The sequence below is a fragment of the Cnephaeus nilssonii genome, assembly GCF_951640355.1.
Source record: "Cnephaeus nilssonii genome assembly, chromosome: 3".
Lineage (NCBI taxonomy): Eukaryota > Metazoa > Chordata > Mammalia > Chiroptera > Vespertilionidae > Cnephaeus > Cnephaeus nilssonii.
This window is the reverse complement of record NC_137074.1, coordinates 50,968,020-50,990,094: the sequence shown is the minus strand read 5'-3', so window position 1 is coordinate 50,990,094 and position 22,075 is coordinate 50,968,020. Positions and strand designations below refer to the sequence as shown.

At 39.6% G+C, this 22,075-nt stretch overlaps 1 protein-coding gene and 1 pseudogene across 5 annotated transcripts in view; both read left to right on the top strand.

The window, feature by feature from the left end:
* ATP13A3 (ATPase 13A3) overlaps positions 1-22,075 on the top strand; it is a 99,073-nt gene that overhangs the window by 48,469 nt on the left and 28,529 nt on the right. For all 4 annotated transcript variants that reach the window (XM_079766726.1, XM_079766727.1, XM_079766724.1 and 1 more), the window contains 13 exons: positions 1,092-1,153; positions 4,163-4,313; positions 10,050-10,166; positions 10,729-10,746; positions 10,839-10,992; positions 11,086-11,206; positions 17,305-17,429; positions 19,464-19,639; positions 20,172-20,294; positions 20,374-20,453; positions 21,092-21,134; positions 21,434-21,543; positions 21,851-21,947. In XM_079766726.1, coding sequence (XP_079622852.1) covers positions 1,092-1,153; positions 4,163-4,313; positions 10,050-10,166; positions 10,729-10,746; positions 10,839-10,992; positions 11,086-11,206; positions 17,305-17,429; positions 19,464-19,639; positions 20,172-20,294; positions 20,374-20,453; positions 21,092-21,134; positions 21,434-21,543; positions 21,851-21,947 — 1,377 coding nt within the window. The remainder of the gene's footprint in view (positions 1-1,091; positions 1,154-4,162; positions 4,314-10,049; positions 10,167-10,728; positions 10,747-10,838; positions 10,993-11,085; positions 11,207-17,304; positions 17,430-19,463; positions 19,640-20,171; positions 20,295-20,373; positions 20,454-21,091; positions 21,135-21,433; positions 21,544-21,850; positions 21,948-22,075) is intronic.
* On the top strand, positions 13,368-16,756 carry LOC307096953 (large ribosomal subunit protein eL13-like; annotated as a pseudogene). The gene has a single exon. The product of its transcript is annotated as a large ribosomal subunit protein eL13-like (transcript).

The window sequence follows — 22,075 nt, the reverse complement described above, 5'->3', positions numbered from 1 at the left end:
GAAAAAAATGGGAGACAAAATATTTTTTTGCATTTTGCTTTCATTTTACTTTTTGTTAAATTTATTGGGGTGACATTGGTTAATATGTACAATTCTATAATACGTCATCTGTATATTGCATCATGTGCTCACCACCCAAAGGAGACAAAATATTTTTTAACAAATATTGTGTTAAAAAAAGAGATCACATTCCAAGACTAAATTTCATAATTATCTGTTTAGAAAATTTCAATTATGCTTTTCTTCTTTGGAAACATTACCAGTAAAATTTTTAAGCAGAAGCAGACATAAAAGTGGAGAAAAGATCAACTATAATAAACCCTCCCATACCCAATACCCAGCTTTGACAGTTATTAGCATTTTGTCAATCTTTGTCTAGTTTCTCATTTTGAAGGTGGCAGCATCAGACATTTCACCCATATGCCTCAGTATGTATCTCTAGTTGTTTTTTAAAATATTACAATACCGTTATAACTGTCTACACTTCACAAAATTAGCAATTCCTTAGTATTATCTAATATCCAGTTCATATTCACATTTCCCTGCTTTTCTAAAAAAAAAAAAAAATTTCTAATATTTTACAGTTTGTTTTGAAGTCAGAATCCAAATGATTTCATTAGCTACAATTAATCTGTAACAGTTGCTTTTCTTCCCAGTCATCTGGTTGAAACCAGGTCATTTATATCCTGGATTTGGTTGATTGCTTCCCCTGATGTAATTTAACTTGTTCCCTTCCTTTTTATGCTTTAATCTTGTTCTCCTATGTAGACATCCTTTATTGATTTATAGGTTAATTGGTGCATTATTCCACTATTTTGTTTTGTTTTTAATAATATAAGTCTATAAATATACAGATGTACGCATATGTCTTCTTATAAATAGAGGATCCATACCAAGGATCTGCACCCTTTTCCCCACTTTAACTATTTGTCCTGGAAGTTATTCTCTACCAGTATATGGAACTCTTACTGTTTCGTTCATTTGTTTGTTTACAGCTGTATATAGTTCTCCATGGTGTATATGTAGCAGAGTTTATCATGATTTTTGTTTTTGGAGGCATTATTCATACTTTGTATGTGTACTTTTTTTAGACTGGAACTCTTACTGAAGATGGTTTAGATCTTTGGGGGATTCAACGAGTGGAAAATACACGGTAAATATTAGCTACTAATACACTTGATTATTAATTATTTTTTAATAAATATTTTAAAATATGAAACATTCAAACATAAAGAAAAAAAGTAATGTAATAGACAGCTTGTATACCCACCATGAAGTTAAACAGTTGACATTTTGTAGTTTTTGCTTCAGATCTTTTAAAAGATTTAAAATATTGCAGGTATTGCTAAAGCTTAATCTACCCCTTTTCTATCATCATTCTGAAGTTGTGTTCTATTATTACCTTTGCACGTTTTTATATTTTCACTACATATGTAACTGTCCATTTACAAGATATAGCTATAAAAAAAATGTACACAATTGATACCCTTGTACGTGTTTTTGCTGCTGTTTTGTTGCTTAACATTGTTTTGAAGATTTCTCAATGTTGATATGTATAGATCTAATTTATTAATCTTAGCTGTTTTTTAGTATTCCATTATATGATTAAACCATAATAACTTCTTCTTCTAAAGGATAGTTTCATTTTTTCCCCCTCCCTTTTACCTTCCACTTTCACAAACAGTGTTGCAATTAACATTCTTATACACAACTCTTAGTGAGCACCTAGTTGAGTTTCAGTACACTTTCTTCCTAAAAAGGTCAGTGCTGGGTTATGGATATAGCATAGACAGTGCTACAGCCTTAGTAGGTATTGCCTAATTGCTCTCTAAGTGATGGTGGTGCTAACTCACTCTCCCTCAGTGGGGAAGAGATCCTGTTGCTCCACATCCTTGTCAAACCTGATATTGTCAGAGAGCTAATTTTTGCCAAATGGATAGATATGAAATTACATTTTATTGTTGCTTTTCTTGTAGTTTCTTTATTACTTAGAAAGCTGAGCATATTTTCACATCCATCTGTGTATTGCAAGTTTATAGCCTAATTTTTCTTTTGTGTTGTTAATCTATATCTTATTCATTTTGTTTGAAGTCCTTTGTATTTTCTGGATGGTAATTTTTTCAGTACTATGCATTGCAAAAATATTACACCATTCTATCATCATTTTACTGTCTTTTTGATGCTTAGAAGTTTTACTGCTACAGTTGTGCTTATGTTATTTTTTTTTTTCCTCTCAAAAGTCTGTGGTAGTTTGACTATTGTTTGGTTCATGTAATTTCATAGTTGTTACATCTCCTTGGTAAATAAGTTGTCCTCACTTTGGGAACTTATTTATCCCCAATAATGCATCTTGCCTTAAATTTTATTTCATATAATGTTTTTATATAGTTACACTTCAGTTTTCTTTTGCCTAATTTTGCTTTGCGTATCTTTACTTCTCAATCTTTTTACCCCCCTACATCTTTACTTCTGTCTTCCTGTGCCATTATGTTCACAATGTTGTGTTCTCCCAGCACTTTGAAGGTGTTATTCCATTTCTCCTGACTCCTTTTGTTATTGCTGTTGAGAAGTCTTACCAGGTCTCTTTAATAATATTTTTTCCTCTTTTGTTGTTTTATGTTTGATTTCTGTAGTTTCACTATCTTTTTATTTGTGGAGGCCTCATTTTGCTTCTTGATGCTAAGGACTTAGGTTTTTCATAAATTATGGAAGTTTTTCTACTTCTTTCTGTTCCATTATGGCCTTTCCCACATTCTTATTTTCTCTTCACATGAAAATTCTAACCATATGTTGGATAAGAAATTTCATTTGGTTCTTTCCATATCTGCTTCTCCTCTTCTCCCCACATGGTGTCTTGTTCTTTTTCCAAGTCTTTAATTTAAAATGCCTTTTTGCATTTTTTAGATTGCCATTCTATTATCTGAAATTTGAGGGATTCTAATTCTGTCTTTATTTGTGTCTGTTGAGTAGTGAGAATTGTTTCCTGGTGCATTCTTAAATTATGAATTCAACTTTAGCAGGATTTTCCTATGAGACTCCTTCCTTTGTGTCTGTGTTATGGAAGCTCTTTTTCTAGAGAGCTTTGACCTTAGTTGGCCAAGAGCATGGCTAAGAGTGGTATTAGTGGTACCAGACAAACTTTAATGTTATTTTCATAACTTGGGGAATTTTTGGACCAGGCAGTGGCATATATTCAAATCCAAATCCCATCGTGAGTAGTGCCGTGGTTCAGAGTTTAGGCCCTGAAACCTGTGGTTGAATCCTTGTTATCACCTGTGCTAGGTAACCTTGGCAAGTTACTTAAGCATTCTGCTTCAGTTTTTTCATCTCTAAAATGGGGATAATAAAACACCTTCTTATGGTGTGAGGATGAGATGAGTCAAATATATTCAAAGTTTTTAGAACAGTGCCTAGTGTACAGTAAATATATAGATATTAGGTATTGTCTTGAACTTCAGGCAGGGGTTAGGAGGTAAGGAGAGATAAGCTTATTCTTAGTTATGCCTTTGGGTCTGTGTGTAAATTTTTTTCTAGCATACTGTTTTCCAGGGATGTAGCTGTTGAAGAGCGCTGGCTATCTTAGTTTCAAGTCCTTACTTTGTCTGTGGCCCAGACTTTGTCTCCTGTTTCTGTGTGGGTATTAAAGCTCAAGTCATTAGATGGCTCCCTAAGAGGGCTCCCCTCCCTTCTTCCTTCTTTCCCAGGTAGTCACAGCATCTGCTCAAGTTCATACCCCTCCTGTTTTCCTTTCCTCCTATTTCTGGCACTTAAAATTTTCCCTTTCTTTTTTTTATGAGCTCAGTTTTGCATTTAAAGGATTATGTTTTACACATTCATTTCATGTTTTTGTAAGAGAGTTTTTATGTATTCTAATCTGCCATATGTCCATAGGCAGGAGTTTTAATTGTTATTTAGTGTCTAGTGTTTTCTACAGTGTTATGTCTGGCCTAGTTATTCAGAATCTAAGATAATACCGTATTTTAGTCATGTATAATTTTCATGGAAGGAAATAAATGTTTTTGAATTCCTAAACTATAGTTAAAAATATGCAGAAATGCAAACATTTTATTTCCATTTTTAAAATGACAAAACCTGAATATTGTTAGAATATTGTCTCGAGTCTTGGAATTTATGAATCTAATTCAGTACATTATCTATTTAGTTTTCTTTTGCCAGAAGAAAATGTTTGCAATGAGATGTTGGTAAAGTCTCAGTTTGTTGCTTGTATGGCTACTTGCCATTCACTCACAAAAATTGAAGGAGTGCTTTCTGGTGATCCACTTGATTTGAAAATGTTTGAAGCCATCGGATGGGTAAGTTTAATATTTTAAAGCACAAGTAACTTCAGAAAAATAGAGTAAAAATTACCTTGCAGAAGGATTGTTTCTACAGGTTGTTTTGATGATAGTCTATCTTGTACCATGAAAGAAACGATGTAATTTCTAAAGGTGTATCACAGGAGAGAATTCATTGTAATTGTGTAAAAAAAAAAGTCTGTTTTAGTTATTTTGACTCACTTAAACACCTTTAATAGAGACGACCTGCTCAGAGCACTGCTTTATGTGTTTAATGGATATCTGCTATCAGTAACTTGGGCCAGTAAGCCTGAGTCAGTAAGATGATCTTCAGCATCACAATTTGTTGTTCAGATAAAAAGGATAGAGTAGTGATGTGTTTTTGGTGTTCTTTTTATTTTTTTTATTTTTTATTTTATTGATTTTTTACAGAGAGGAAGGGAGAGGGATAGAGAGTTAGAAACATCGATGAGAGAGAAACATCAATCAGCTGCCTCCTGCACACCCTCTACTGGGGATGTGCCCGCAACCAAGGTACATGCCCTTGACCAGAATCGAACCTGGGACCTTTCAGTCCGCAGGCCGACGCTCTATCCACTGAGCCAAACCGGTTTGGGCTCGGTGTTCTTTTTACCCATGTTCTCCTTTCTCTGTCCTTACAAACACACAAAGGTTTGCGTTTGTTCCTTCTAAATGTTTTGCTATTGATAATTTTATTTTTTTACTTTTAAAATATGTTCTTATTGATTTTAGAGAGAGGGGAAGGGAGAGGGAGAGAGAAACATTGATTGGCTGCCTCTGGCATGCCCCCTGCTGGGGATTGAGCCTGCAGTCTGGGCATGTGCCCTGACTGGGAATTAAACAGCCAACCTCTTGATGCATGGGATGACGCTCAACCATATGCCACATCAGCCAGGGAAGCCATTGATAATTTTAATTTCTATGTGCTGGCTTATGTTCTTTGGTTGTTAACCATTTCACAGCATTCAGTTCTTTTATAGATGCAATAATAGTTTTGTTTTTAAAGTTTCCTTCTGGCTTCTGGATGATTTATTTTCTGTGGGTCGGTATTTTTTGTTTTTCTTCCCTACTCTTATTCTTTCTTCATGCTTTCAGTTTGTATTATACATCTTGATAGTACTTGCATATCCTATATAATAAAGAGGTAATATGCAAATTGACCGTCACTCCAAGACACAAGATGACTGCCCCCATGTGGTCAAAGATGGCTGCCCCCTTGTGGACACAAGATGGCTGCCACAAGATGGCCTGCAGCGGAGGGCAGTTGTGGGCAGTTAGGGGTGATGAGGCCAGCAGAGGAGGGAAGTTGGGGGGGACTAGGCCTGCAGGTGAGGGCAGTTGTGGGCGATCAGGCCAGCAGGGAGGGCAGTTAGGGGCAATCGGGCCGGCCGGGGAGCAGTTAGGCATCGATCAGTCTGGCAGGGGAGTGGTTAGGGGGTGATCCGGCTGGCAGGCAGAAGCGGTTAGGGGCAATCAGGCAGAGGCAGGTGAGCATTTGGGAGCCAGCAGTCCTGGATTGTGAGAGGGATGTCCGACCCCCCGTTTAGGCCCGATCCCACTGGGGCCCCAGATTGGAGAGGGTACAGGCTGGGTTGAGGGACACCCTCCCCCCCCATGCACGAATTTCGTGCACTGGGCCTCTAGTTTAAGAATAAAGGTCCCATTTGATAGCTCTGGGTAGTTGTAGTAAGGTTATTATCCTTGCCCATTGGTATATAAAACTATTTTATTGAAAAGCATCTCCCTGAATAGGAAGGCTGACTAGGGGGAGCTTGTGTGTCTTGTCAAGGTGGGTTCTCAATCAGTAGGCATTCTTCAGTTTCAGAGGAGCAGTATAGTCTTCAGGTTGGATTCCTCACACACTCCAAGTGTTTGCATAAGCGGTATTTTATTCTAGAATGTTAACCCTCACATTAGAGCCCTTCTTCTGAGAAAGGCGTCCATATCTGTAGGGAATGACTCCTTGATTTTGTGTTTTGTTTTGTTTTGTTTTTTAATTTAATTCAGCTATTCTGGGTGATAGGAAATGTTTGCACCTCTCCTGCATGTCCTCTTGTGTTTATTCTGGGGTCCTGTTTCCTTTATTGCTATATTCATCAATATGTTTCGGTTTTGCCTTTTGTGTCCTTATTGGAAATCTCCTCTCCCTGCTTTCCTTTTCGTTTACTTTTACGGACTTCGTGTGTGTGTGTGTGTGTGTGTGTGTGTGTGTGTGTGTGTGTGTGTTTTGTTGATCAAAAGGGAAGGAGATGAATGAGTAGATACATGCTTTGCCATCTCCTGAAAGCTCACAGTAGTAAATACTTGTCAAATTTATTTATTTAATTTATTTATTTAAATATTTTTATTGATTTCAGAGAAGGGAGAGAGAGAGAAAGATAGAGACATCAATGATGAGAGAGAATCATCTATTGGCTGCCTCCTGCACACCCCACACTGGGATGGATCCTGCAACCCGGGCATATGCCCTGACCAGGAATTGAACCATGACCTCCTAGTTTATAGGTCGATGCTCAACCTCTGAGCCATGTTGGCTGGGCAATACTCATCAAATTTAATTTCCTAAAGGAGACCCACTTCATTTGTAAAGCAAAATAGGACTGATTCATTTTTATGTTCTCCAAAATTTCTCTCCAACTGAATAGATTTTTCAGTAGATTTTAGTGCTTTGTTTATAGAATTTTAATAAATGTGTTAAATAAGTTTGTGTAATAGTGTGTTTTGTTGACTTAGATGCTTTGATGCTTGGTCTTACAAGAAAGGATCAGTGGAATGTTTTGCATAACTTGGTACTACTGCTATTTGTTGGTGTGATTGACTCCCTATAAGATCCCTCCCAATTTTGGAGATGTTAAAAAGTGTGTCTTAGAATTGTATAAAGTTGGCTAATTAGGCATAGTTCCCTTCCCTATCTTTTTCCAGTTGGTTGATTCTTCCAGTTGTAGTCAAATTAGTTTGTCACATATATGTGTTTTTTAAAATATATTTTTATTGATTTCAGAGAGGGAGAGAGAGGGAGAGAGAGATAGAAACATCAGTGATGACAGAGAATTACTGATCGGCTGCCTTCTTCATGCACTACACTGGAGATTGAGCCCACAACCTGGGCATGTGCCCTCACTGGAAATAGAACCTTGACTTCCTGGTTCATAGGTTGACGTTCAACCACTGAGCCATGGTGGCTGGGCCATGTATGTGTCTTTTTAATACAAATTCTTATTTGAATTTTTTACCAAAAGAAATTGTTTTCAAAATAAATGTTAACCTTTTGCACTCGGATGTCGAGTGTGACTCGACATGGTTAGCATTAGAATAAAGGAATCGAGAAAAAAGCAAGCGAGTGCAAAGGGTTAAGGGGTTAGGTTAGTGGTATCCTACCTAACTAGAAGTGTTCAAACAAACAATCCTATCTAATAAAAGAGTGATATGCAAATTAACCATCACTCTGCTATACCCACAAGCCACGCCCATCAACCAATCAGGAGTGAGTATGCAAATTACCCAACCAAGATGGCTGCGGCTACGAAGAGAGCAGGAGGCTTGGGTTTCCCTGGCAATGGAGGAAGCCAAGCTTTCCGCACACACTGGCGGCCCCATGCCTCCACTTAAGGCTACAAAGTTTCAATTATAGAAGATAAATAAATCCTAACAAAAATGTCTGTGGCCATGGAGCGTGCAGGAGGCTTGGGTTTCCCTGGCAATGGAGGAAGCCAAGCTTTCTGCACACCCTGGCTGGCCCAGGCCTCCGCTCAAGGCTACAAAGTTTCAATTATAGAAGATAAATAAATCACAACAAAAATGGTGGCAGCCACAGAGCTGGAGAGAGCAGGAGGCTTGAGTTGCCCCCGGCGATGGGGAAAGCCAAGCTTCTGTAGCCCTGGCCTGCCTTGGCCTCCTCTCGAGGCTACAAAGTTTCAATTATAGAAGATAAATAAGTCCCAACAAAAATGAATGCGGCCACAGAGCGAGCAGGAGGCTTAGCTCCGCTCAAGGCTACAAAGTTTCAATTATAGAAGATAAATAAATCCCAGATACCAGGGCCTCCTGCTTGGGTCGCCGGGGGGCGTGGCTGGCCTGCAAACCACCACAGGCCCCTCACCCAGGCCTCTCCATGCCCAAGGGAACCCCCACACAGATGCAGAACACCCTTCAGGGCAAACCAGCCGGCCCCCACCCATGCACTAGGCCTCTATTCTAACTAATAAAAGAGTAATATGCAAATTGACCATCACTCCAACACACAAGATGGCTGCCCCTATGTGCTCAAAGATCTTGCCCCCGTGTGGACACAAGATGGCCACCACAAGATGGCCTGCAGGGAAGGGCAGTTAGGGGTGACCAGGCCTGCAGGGGAGGGCAGTTAGGGTTGACCAGGCCTGCAGGGGAGGGCAGTTAGGGGTGACCAGGCCTGCAGGGGAGGGCAGTTAGGCATCAATCAGGCTGGCACGGTAGTATTTAGGGGGTGATCAGGCTGGCAGGCAGAAGTGGTTGGGGCAATCAGGAAGGCAGGCATGCGAGCAGTTGGGAGCCAGCAGTCCTGGATTGTGAGAGGGATGTCCAACTGCCCGTTTAGGCCCGATCCTACCGGGAGGATCGGGCCTAAACGGGCAGTTGGACATCCCTTAAAGGGTCCCAGATTGGAGAGGGTGCAGGCTAGGCTGAGGGACACCCCCCCATGCATGAATTTCGTGCACCAGGCCTCTAGTAAGCTCATATCTTTGGACCTCAGTGACTTCTTGATCCATTCATTCTACTAACCATATCTGAGCTCCATATAGTTTTGAACCCATTCCTGTTAGCAGAAAGGAATCCCTGAGTAATAGAAGCAAAATTAGAGAACTTTTTCCCTATTATTTTATTCCGCTTTTCACCTCTTCCTCCTCTCTCCCATGAGTTGCTAGGACTTGAACTAGTTTTGTTTATATTTTGTTTTATTTATGTTAATAATCTAGTAGTGCCCATTTATTTTTTGGACACAAATTTTTTTAACTTCACTAAAAATAGACATAGTGTTTTATTTAAAAACTAGAGGCCCGGTGCATGAAAATTCATGTACTGGAGCCGGGGGGGGGGGGGGGGCGGTCCCTCAGCTCGGCCTGCCCGCTCTCACAGTGCGGGGGCCCTAAGGGGCGGGAGGCGACCTGGCGATCAGGGGAAAGTGACGCCCCCATCACATCTCTGCTGCTGCTCCTGCTGGCAGTGCAAGCCTCGGCCAGCCCTGGTTACCTGAGCCTCTGGTGGCCCTGGGTGGCTGGGCAGCCACCATCCGAGGCTTGCCTGCACCTCTGGTATCGCCTGGGCAGCCTCCACCTGAGGCTTGCCTGTGCCTTGGGCATCGGCTAGGCAGCTGCCATCCGAGGTTTGCTTATGCCTTGGGCCAGCGCTGGGGTGCTGAGGGGACTGGGGTACTCTGGAGGCAGGCGCTTGGAGCAGCCGGGCCCGCCTGCTGCCCTGGCGGGATGAGGGGACTGGGTGCCGCCATCTTGTGGCTGTGGGCACCACCATCTTTGAGGGCATGGCAGTCAATTAGCATATTCCCTCCTTATTGGCTGTGGGCGCCGCCATCTTTGAGGGCGTGACAGTCAGCATATTCCCTCATTGGCTGTGGGTGCTGCCATCTTTGCGATGGTGTGAGGGTCAATTAGCATATTCCCTCTTTATTAGATAGGATTATTAGGATGAAATCAGCAGATTCAATTTTATAAAGTAATATGTTGAATGTTTTCCTTTCAGATTTTGGAAGAAGCAACTGAAGAGGAAACAGCACTTCATAATCGAATTATGCCAACTGTGGTTCGTCCTCCAAAACAACTGCTTCCTGAATCTACACCTGCAGGAGACCAGGAAATGGTGCGAAACCACTTTAAGCTGAATTACACTGTTGATGCCCACATTCAATCCTCACTTTGAAATATAAGTAGAAGATGAAATCATGTCCTTTAACTCTCATGCAGATATGAATATTTTAACTATGTTTATTGGAAATTATTGTTGGGATATTGCTGGTATTCTTTGTAAAATACTGAGATATATTTCTCAGTACCGTTACTTTTCCTTCCTATTTACTGAATAACTTACTGCCCTGTGATTGAGATAATGTGGTGACATGGTGAATAATCCCTTTAAATTGCAACTGTATTCCTAGAATTTAATAAAAAGAATATGTGAGAAGTGAGTTTTTAAATTTGTTCCCTCAGTTTATTTTAGTATTTAATATGTTAATATTTTTAGAATAGCAGAATATTTGAAAATATTCAGTAATATATTTTTTAAATATGGGAGGCAGGGGAGAAGCAGTCTTGAAACATAACTGAAATAATCGAAGTTTCTTGTTGTTTTGTGGATACATAGTTGTTTTTTATCTTAAGGACTTAATCTGTACTATTTATTTTTTTGTTTGTTTTGTTTTTAGGAGCTGCTTGAACTTCCAGTGAGTGAAGAATGTTTACTTTATAACTAAGTATATTTGTTTTAATTCTTAAAGAATAATAAATACTTCGTGCATCTTTTGAAATTATACAGGCTATTTATGAGATAGGAATTGTTCGCCAGTTCCCATTTTCTTCTGCTTTGCAACGTATGAGTGTGGTTGCAAGGGTGCTAGGGGATAAAAAAATGGATGCCTACATGAAAGGAGCACCTGAGGTCATTGCCAGTCTTTGTAAACCTGAAACAAGTAAGGAGCCAACTTTATTTGAATAAAATTCTAATATTTATATAGGCTTCTATTAGCAATTCTAACAATGATACTTATTTTTTCCTTTTAAAGTTCCTGTTGATTTTGAAAATGTTTTAGAGGATTACACTAAACAGGGCTTCCGTGTAATTGCTCTTGCACACAGAAAATTGGAATCAAAACTGACATGGCATAAAGTACAGAATATTAGCAGGTAAGATTGATTAACAATTTTTCTACAGTTTTTCCAGTAATGCATCATTTATGTTTATATGTCACATATAATAATTTGTATGTAGTTGGGTGTTTATTAAGTATTTATTAAATGTATGCAAATATACATAATGTAATGGTTTTCTTTTTAGTTGATTGATACAACTCTTTGGAACTATTTTCAATTTATTTGTTAAATATTTATTGAGTCCCTGCTGTATGTCAGGCATGTTCTAGGAACATAATCATGTTTTAGTAAATCTAATTCTACAGAAGTTAATTTTTCCCAAATGATGTTTGCTTTTGCCTAGTGGTTGGAACCAAGTACTTATTTAGTCAGTATCATGAGTCACAATAAACAATTACCATCTATCCCAAAGTTCAAATGGTATTACCAACATCACATTTATGTCCAGGTATAGATATTGATTTTACCTTCAAGGATTGTCTCTTTAACTGAAACTGATATAGACCGACCCTTTAAGGATAACATTTGTAAGCAAGCAGAAATGTATATTCATTAGCTGTCCTGATAATTTTGTCTGTGAAATAGCCTTCTCTTCCTCCATTCCCACAGCCATTATCTCTAATTCAAGGACTCAGCTCTTTTTCCTAGTCTTTCCTTTCTGTAGTCTGTGTTCCACACTGCCTTCAGAGAGAGCTTTTTAACTTTCAGATCTAATATCAGAATCCTACCTGGAGTTCTTATAAATGGCTTCCCATCACCTATTGGGAGAGTTCACAATCAGAGATATACATCAGGAAGGAAAACAAAACACATAATTTTTTAAATGGGCAAATGATACAAACAGATAAATATCAGAAAAAAGACATACAAATGGTCAGTGAACACATGAAAATGATAGGACACTTCAGTTCTTGGGGAACTGCAAAATAAACCACACTATGACATCACTTTTCTTCTAAGATTGACAAAATTGGGAAGATTGATAATAAGAAGTGTTAGTGAAGGTTTGAGAAAATTATAACACTAGAGGCTCGGTGCACAGATTCGTGCATGGGGGTGGGAGGGGGTCCCTCAGCCTGGCTTCCACCCTCTCGCAATCCACGATCCCTTGGGGGATGTAGCAGTGCGCCAGGTGGCAGGCAGCCAGGGAGAAGCCTGGCTTCTGGCTGAGCAGCACTCCCCCTGTGGGAGTGCACTGACCATCATGGGGTAGCTCCTTCATTGAGCGTCTGCCCCCTGGTGGTCAGTGCGCGTCATAGCGACTGGTCGACCATTAATTTTCATCGTTTGGTCATAAAGGTTGCTTAGGCTTTTATATATAATATACACTGAGTGGCCAGATTATTATGACCACCACATCAGTACTTCGTTGGGCCACCCTTTGCCTTCAATACTGCGGCGATTCTTTTTGGCATTGACTCCATGAGATGTTGAAAGGTGATGTGAGGAATCTGACACCATACCTGATGAATAGCACTGTCCAGTTCTGTGAGATTTGATGGTTGTGGAACCAGCTGCCCGGTGGCTCTTTTAACTTCGTCCCACAAATGCTCAATTGGATTGAGATCTGGTGATTGTGGGGGCCACCTAAGCAAGGTAAAGTCTCCCTCATGTTCTTGAAACCACTCCTACACAATACAAGCACCGTGGCATGGCACATTGTCTTGTTGGAAGAAGCCATCACCATTGGGATATGCTGTCAACATGATAGGATGAACTTCATCAGCAGCGATACTTAGGTATGTTGTGCTATTCAGATGTTGTTCCACACGAATTAAAGGGCCCAAATCATGCCAGGAAAACATGCCCCAAACCATAACACTGCCCCCACCAGCTTGAAGGGTTGTGCTCATGCATGTGGGGTGCATGCTTTCATGCTGTTTCCACGAAATTCTCTCTCTGCCATCTGCATGATGCAACTGGAAATGTGATTCATCAGACCACATGACTTTTGTCCAGTGCTCGACTGTCCAGTCCTTGTGTTCCTGTGCGAATAGGAGACGTTTTATCTTGGTAACTGCAGACAGCAAAGGTGTTCGAACAGGCCTTCGGCTTCCATATCCCTTAAGATGCAGTGTACGGCTAATTTGCCTACAAACGTCAGGTGGTCATAATAATCTGGCCACTCAGTGTGTGTGTGTGTATACATACATACATATATATATGTATATATATATATCTGGGACCGCTGGCTCCTAACTGCTCACCTGCCTGCCTCTCTGATCACCCCAACCACTCTGCCTGTCTGCCTGATCACCCCTAACTGCTCTCCCCTGCTGGCCTGATCACCCCTAACTGCCTTTGCCTCGGCCCCCGCCATCGTGGCTTTGTCCAGAAGGCTGTCCAGAAGGTGTCTGGTCTAATTAGCATATTACCCTTTTATTAGTGTGTGTGTGTGTGTGTGTGTGTGTGTGTGTGTGTGTATGTATGTATATAGATACTAGGGGCCCAGTGCATGAATTCGTGCACCTTGAAAGGAACTGTGGGCCGTGAGGCTGTGGTGGGTACAAGGGTGGGTCTTGGCCCATCCTCTGCGCCCCTGCTTGGCCCCTCCCGCCACGGCCCCGCTCCAGCCGCTGCTGCTCCCACACACTGATGGCGCCGGCCCTGTTTGCAGCCACTGATGGTGCAGAGCGATTGGGGCCGGTGCCAGCAGTGGGTGCAAATGGGAATGGCGCCATCACTGGGTGTGAGCGGCAGCTGCTGCCCTGATTGCCCCTCAGGAGCAGGGGGATGTACAGAAGCCCTCAGGGGCGATTGGGGCCGGCAGCTGCCGCTTGCACCTGCTGACGGCACTGAGTGATGGGGGCTAGTGCTGGGCACTGGCAGCAGATGTGAGCGTCAGCAGCAGGTGCAAATGGCAGTTGCCAGCCCTGAACGCCCCTCAGGTTCAGGGGGAGGTGGAGAAGCCCTGAGGGGCAATTGGGGCCGGCAGCCACTGCTCACACTCACTGACGACACCGAGCGATTTGCGCTGGGCACTGGCAGTGGGTGTGAGCAGCCACTCTGGCACCGGCAGCGGGGGCGAGCGGGGCCGGTGCCAGCAGCAGGTGCGAACACCGGGTGGGACTACGGTGCACGGGAGCAAAGAATTTTCAGTAACCATCAGAGGCTTGCCCTAATGACAGTGACCTGCACCCCGCCTTGGTGTGGTACCCCTGCTCACCTGCTCCACCGACGCCCGCCATGTTCCGACGCCCGCCATGTTCTGTGCTGTGCCGCCTGCTGCCGACTCCCACTATGTTCTGCGCGCGCCCCCTGGTGGTCAGCGCACATCATAGCGACCCGTTGTTCGGTTGTTTGGCTGTTCCACCGGTCGGTCTATTTGCATATCAGCCTTTTATTATATAGGATATTGCTAGTACACTATTGTTAAATTCTAAAGGACATTTAAATTTGCTTATTTGACCTAGCAAGTGCAGTTCTAGGAATACAGCCTGAAAAAATATTTCATTTGCGTAAGTTCATGTTAAAATAGTACAAATAACATAATACTCACCAATAGGACAATAATTAAATTATGGACTTTTAGAACTTGTAATTATTTCAGGCACATTAAGTAAAAAGTGTTTGTAGTACAATTATGTTTTCTGAGAGAGAACTAAAGGAGTAGAGTGGATAGCCAAATTAACTAAAAGGAAAAACTACATTAGGAATTCTAACTATAAAACAATATTTGAGGGATGTGGTCTAAGCATGAATGTTTAAAAAAAAAAAGTGGCTTTCTGCTGGCTGGTCTCCTTCCGAGAAGGCCTGGAGAAGGCCTGTAGGCAGCAGCCATGGTGCCCAGCCGAAATGGCATGATCCTCAAGCCCCACTTCCACAAGGACTGGCAGTGGCACGTCGCCACGTGGTTTAACCAGCTGGCACAGAAGATCTGCAGATGCAAAGCCCGGCAAGCCAAAGCATGCCACATTGCCCCTCACCCTGTGTCCGGACCCAACCGACCCATAGTGAGATGCCCCACTGTTTGGTACCCACACCTAAGTGCGAACCTGAGCTGGCAGGGCCTTCAGCTTAGGAGAGTTAAGGGTGGCTGGCATCCACCAAAAGGTGGCCTGGACCATTGGGATCTCAGTGGATCTGAGGTGGCGGAAAAAGTCCATCGAGTCCCTGCAGGCCAACATGCAGCGACTGAAGGAGTACTGCTCCAAGCTCATACTCTTCCCCAGGAAGCCTTCGGCCCCCAAGAAGGGAGGCAGTTCTGCTGAAGAACTCAAATTGGCTATCCAGCTGACCGGACCAGTCATGACCATACGGAATGTCTACAAGAAGGAGAAAGCCAGGGTCATCACAGAGGGAGGAGAAGAACTTCAAGGCTTTTGCCAGTCTTCGCATGGCCCTTGCCAATTCCCAGCTCTTGGGCATCCAGGCAAAAAGAGCCAATGAAGCCGCAGGACAGGATGTTGGAAAGAAAAAAATAAAGTGCTGTTGGCAACTTGTGATAAAAAAAAAAAAGTGATAACCAAATGATATGATGCATATACATGATTGGGAGCCAAAATGTAAAATATTATATCGATTCCTGTGAACGGCATATTAGGCTCTTTTTTTCTCTCTACACCTTTACCTTTTGCCAGTTCCCTCCTAAGGACTAACTGTTGAATTGCCTATAGTTCTTGAGCTTGTTCTATTCAGACATCCTTCCATGCCCTTGGATGGGCTATTCCTTCTGCCCAGAATACCCTATTCCTCTCTATCAACTTCTCTCTCTCTCTGCTTCCCTTCATTCTCATCCTTCAACCTTCTCTGTGTGTCTATTCTACCTTCTGGGAATAGGTGTTGGCATTTCTCTAACAGATTGAATCTTTATATCTTGAATTAAATATTGTAGTATTCATTAATTAGGGGGCAAAATTTCCATGACCTGTATCATAGAAAAGTTAGGAAACCATTTGAAGCCAGTATCTTGTAGGAAAATGGCTGCAGTGTTCTTGATCCAGTAGTTTCACATTGGTAGAGCTTTGTGCTTTGAAATGCATTTTCAGGTTTCAAGGCTTGTTTCTCCTATTATCACCAGCAATATCATTTGTAGTAAGTTTTCTAACTATTCCTTAATACCTTTAACACTCCTTGTTCTAAATTATATTTCAAAGATATTTAGGTTTATAGTTATGGAAAGGGCCTATAATTGTTGAATTTTGTGTAGAAAAACGATTTGGTTATTGCAAGTGTGAAATTTTGGTCTCTAACCTCAAGCCCCCTTTCTCCATTGAAGAAAAAAAAATTTTCCTGATTTAGCTTGAGATTTCTTAACACTATTGCTGAACAGACTTCATGTGAGTTATAATGCTGAAGCGCATATTATTTTTGTTTTGCATACATCTCTTTGCTTGCATGTTTGTTTCCCCACAGAAGTATATTGAAGAGTATATATCATGCCTTTTTATCTTTGACATCCCAACAATTTCTGTAGTACTTGGTGCATTATAGATAACTATTTGAAGGAATAGCATCTTTAACTATTGAATATGAATATTCTAAAAGACTTATCTCTGGATTCCAAGTAGATCTCATTGTTGGATTGCTAATGCTTCTTACATCCATGTCAAGGATCAAGATTTTGATCAAGAGTTTTATAAAAATTCATAAAATCTTGATAATGAATGTAGTATAATTGTATCAAATGTGCTTATGGGACAATTTTTTCCCCTTTCTCTTAACATTTAAGTTAGGGTATGTTGTATGTGGGATAGTAAAAAAAAAAATAGATTTATTTATGCTTGCTCATTTGGTGAGTAGGATACAAGATGAACATTCCTTAGCACTATGCATTTTTAGTGTCTTATAAAGGAATACAGTTGTCCCTTGATATCTGTGTGGGGATTGGTTCTAGGACCCCCCCTGGGGATATGGAGAGCCAACTAACTATACATTTCCTAATGATCCTTATATTCCTGCATTTCAAAGGGTAAAATTTAATTTCAGTGTATTTCTTGGGAATTGTTTTTCCAGGTTTAATTTTTTTTTAAGATACTGAACTCATAAACATACACATATGTGCTTTGTTCTGCCTGTTAAATGTCTTAATTTATCATTTTTGGATATTTTAAATTGCTTTATCAATATAAAGAGAAAATAGCCCATTCACTTGACTATACCATTATGTGTTAAAATTTCTTTTTCTGCAGAGATGCCATTGAAAACAACATGGATTTTATGGGATTAATTATAATGCAGAACAAATTAAAGCGAGAAACCCCTGCAGTACTTGAAGATTTGCATAAAGCCAATATTCGCACTGTCATGGTCACAGGTTAGACTTTATAAAATGACACAGAAAAATTTGAGTGTGACTCTTAGAGTTCAAGATATATTATATTGACAGATGACCAATTGGTTATAAAAGCATATTATATTGTGGCTCCATCCTGCATTGCCCTGTTTCAGCTCTGAATATTTTTAAGGTGTAAGTTAATTTGGCAATATTCTTTTGAAGTCTTTTAAATTCTGTTGATAAAAAGTATAGTAAGATAATAAAGGGCACACTAAAATTTTAAACTCTGCTCCTTTTTATATCTCTGTAATCATATATTTCTTATAGCACTTATTGTGCCTTGCTTTGTGTTAGATATTTGTAACATTTGTTTGCTCTACTAGAATATGAGATTTTTTTTAGGGTTAAGAGTATCTTTTAGTTATTTTGGAATTTTCCACAATTTTCAGAACTGCCACATGCATGGAAAATGGTTAATAGATATTGTTAGAATTACATTTTTAAAAATATATATTTTTTATTGATTTCAGAGCAGAAGGGAGAGGGAGAGAGGAATAGAAACATCAGTGATGAGAGAGAATCATTGGTCAGTTGCCTCCTGCACATCCCCCCACTGGAGATCGAGCCCACAACTCAGCATGTACCCTCACTGGGAAATCTAACCATGATCTCCTGGTTCATGGGTTGATGCTCAACCATTGAGCCACACCAGCCAGGCTAGAATTATATTTTTATGTATAAGATAGTTCATTTATTATAATCACTTGAATCAGTGTAAGAATGAAAATAGCCTTTTTTTTTTTTTTTTAACTACTATAGCTGAATGATTCTCCTGGTGTTATTGTACTTTTGACAGTAGATAATTGCCATTCCTTACCTGTGAGAAATTGTGGCAGCTCTAAGTATTTTTTGTTAGTAAGTAATCAAAATTAAGGTACTCACTTTATGGCATTTATGTGTTCCATTAAGACTTATATGGTAAAGGCCTGAGCGTATTTTTTATATTTTAGACTCAGATTCATCTATACAACTGAAGTAACTAAATTTATTATCTTCCTAGCAATTCTTGGTTTAAATGACTGCTTCAAGACACTTTCCATCTCTGTATCTCTTTCCCCTCTTTCTCTACAATGACTGACTATGGCTTTGTTGTCCTAAGGGGTCTGTCTGATCCCTTGGAAATAGTGTGTAGGAGTTGGGGGAAAAATAATATTGCTCTTCAGTTCTGATAGCAGTGGGCTTCCAAGACCTTTGTCAGCTTCTCCTGTAAGCTAGTATTTTCTTCTCTTGAACCTATCCTTTACAGTGCTGCGCTTCTTTTTTTCTCATGGCTGAGAAGTTGTCTGTCTTGCTTCTCTTTACATCTTGTAAAGATTATATTCTTACTACCTTGCTTATCTTTTAGTTTTGTGTAATCTTACTTTTGTAATTCATTCTTTCTTTCCTGTGATACTATTCTAGTATTCTTAAACAGATCACTGGTCACTCCTAGGTTGTTCCAAAAAATATTTATTGAGCTCCTGCTCTGTATGTAGCACTGTGGCAGGTGCTACTAGTGAATGACTCAAAGATTGAGAATGGTCCTGGGGCTTGGTGCTCAGTTGGTTGGAACGTTGTCCCGTGCACCAAAAGGTGGTAGGCTTGATTCCAGGTCAGGGCATATACCTAGATTGCAGGTTCTATCCTCCCTCAGGCCAAGTACAAGAGGCACCGATTGATGTTTCTCATATCAATGTTTCTCTCTCCCCTCCTCCTTCCCTCCCTCTCAAAACAATAAAAACATATCCTCAGGTGAGGGTTAAAATAAAAAGATTGAGAATGTATTTGGTTTTAAAAATTGTGGGTGAGAATGTTCTGACTGTTTATTATATATGTGCTTGCATTATTTAAGGCTTCCTTTGATAAGTATGTCCTGATTTTATTATTTTTAAACTCTTAAGAGTAAAGACCATACATTATCTTCATTTTGTCCAGTCCAATGATAGAGGGACTATAGTAGATTTTCAATAAGCACTTGTTGGTTAATCCACGTATGTTTTAATTTTAATGTGTTTTCAATATTTTGAAAATTAGGTGACAACATGTTGACTGCTGTCTCTGTGGCCAGAGACTGTGGAATGATACTACCTCAGGATAAAGTTATTATTGCTGAAGCATTACCTCCAAAGGATGGAAAAGTTGCCAAAATAAACTGGCATTATGCAGACACTCTAACACAGTGCAGTAATTCATCAGCAATTGACTCGGAGGTAATGTCAAGATGAATTTTTCTCTTTGAAGCTTGCGTGTTTTAATTTAGTCTGAAAAACTAAAATGTGCATTAAAATTTAACAAAACAAAAAGTAAACAGAAACAGAAGCCTGGGCTTCTGATTCATTGGGCTGAACAATCTCAGTGCTTTAAATTTTGATAGTTAGACAAACTTGAGAAGCACACTTTTAAAGTATAAGAATCCCAAAGATTTATCCTATTTTAAAAGTAGTGATAAATGGTGCAAGTAGGCCAAAATATTCAGTTAATGGATCATTTCAAATTGAAGCTGATAATTTAGCCTTCCTTATGTTTTTTTTTTGTGTGTGTTTGTTTTTTTTTAAATAAACATATAGATAGGTTTGTCCCCTTAAAATTGACTTTCCCTTTACTTTCAATAAATGTTAAACTTTCAATGTCTTGTGTAAAATATCAAATGAAAAAATTTAGTTTTGGATCAGATATATTTAAAATAGGGTAGTGCTACTTGGTTTGGTTTCCTAAATATTATTTTGAATGTTGTACACACAGGCAATTCCAATTAAATCAGTCCATGATAGCTTAGAGGATCTTCAGGTGTCTCGTTATCATTTTGCAATGAATGGAAAATCATTTTCAGTGATACTGGAGCATTTTCAAGACCTTGTTCCAAAGGTTAGTGATTTGGGTTTATGTATGTGTTCACATAAATACATTGTAAACAGTATTTTAAAGAAATTCATATTTTTTCCAGTTGATGTTGCATGGCACTGTGTTTGCTCGTATGGCACCTGATCAGAAGACACAATTAGTAGAAGCATTGCAAAATGTAGAGTAAGTATTGGGGTGTGTGTTTTTTGTTTTGTTTTGTTTTGTTTTGTTTTTAGTGAATTGTAGTTCATTTTCAAACCCAGAAAAGTAACTAATATTTCATGTATATAATATTATCCCCTGTGAGGTCGGTAGGCGATAACTTTAAGTGTCTATTTAAAAGAGGCTTATGTGCTCATGTAGGCTCTTGCAGCTAAAGTACAATATCTAAAGTTTCTTTTCCAGGTCATACGTATGAGGTAGAGTTCATTCATCTCAGTTTGATGGAAGTGACTTTATAGTTTAGGTAAATAAATGTGTTTCAAGTTTTTAAGGGAGAACTCTATACTGATAGCCTTAAAAGTCAGTGTGCTAAAGGCTATACAAGCCCAAGTACTTTGCTCTAAAGATTAGGAAATTGAGATATTAAAATGATAAACTGATTTGTCCATCTTGTGACAGAAATAGGACAATACCCAGGTTATCTGACATGCAGGCTGTTGCAAAGCAACATGCTTGTGATCATTGTAATGAAAAGATTCCTTTGTTTCACTGGGGTTATTTTGGTTTATTAGCTCTCTGTAATATTGTATTAGAGAAATCTTAAGTATTGTGTCTTTTAGGAAATTAATCAAAATCTTAACATAATTTTTGTTCCCCAGTTACTTTGTTGGGATGTGTGGTGATGGTGCAAATGATTGTGGTGTAAGTATAATTTTTGTAATTTATAATTCTTTCTCTAGCCCAGGGGTGGGGAACGTCTGGCACGCAGGTCATATAAGGCCTGCAAAATCATTTGGTGTGGTCCTGCCAAAGCATTAGGGGTGAGTTAATGAAATGTTTGACCAAATATAGCAGGCTAATTTTTAAGTTGATAATTTTGCATGGCCCTCAAATGATGTTATAAATATCAAAATGGCCCTTGACAGAGAAAAGGTTCCCCATCCCTGCTAGCCTAAGTCACATTGACAAAATGTTACCAGTTTTCTTTTTCTAACTTTTAGGCTCTAAAGAGGGCACATGGAGGCATTTCTTTATCAGAGCTTGAGGCTTCAGTGGCATCTCCCTTTACCTCCAAAACTCCTAGTATTTCCTGTGTGCCAAACCTCATCAGGTAGGACAAATTGAAAATTTCCTGTTGTCTCTTTGTAGCTTGCTTTAATAATATGGGGGAAAAATTATCACAGAAAGTAATATGAATTTGTTTTTATGGTTTTTTGGTATATTTGATCTGTTATTTATTAGCAACAGATTGATGGTTACTCCTCATCTCTTCCAGTTCTGCTTTGGCTTAGTTCTTTGGGTAGAAGTGTGCTTTATTGTAGCGTTTGAATGCTAATATTCATCTGTCAAGATATAATTGTGGTTTGGAGGAGGAGTTTGAAATGCCTTTATTCACATGCCAACATTTGTTTTCACAGGGAAGGCCGTGCTGCTTTAATGACTTCCTTCTGTGTGTTTAAATTTATGGCTTTGTACAGCATTATACAATACTTCAGTGTTACTCTACTGTACTCCGTGAGTACTAATATTGCTTACAGAGTTAGCACTTAGTGTTAAGACATTTAAATTAAGATATGAGCATATGTGTTTGATTTTGAATGCATGCATTAATTATAGAATTTACATAAGTAGCAGTTATAAAC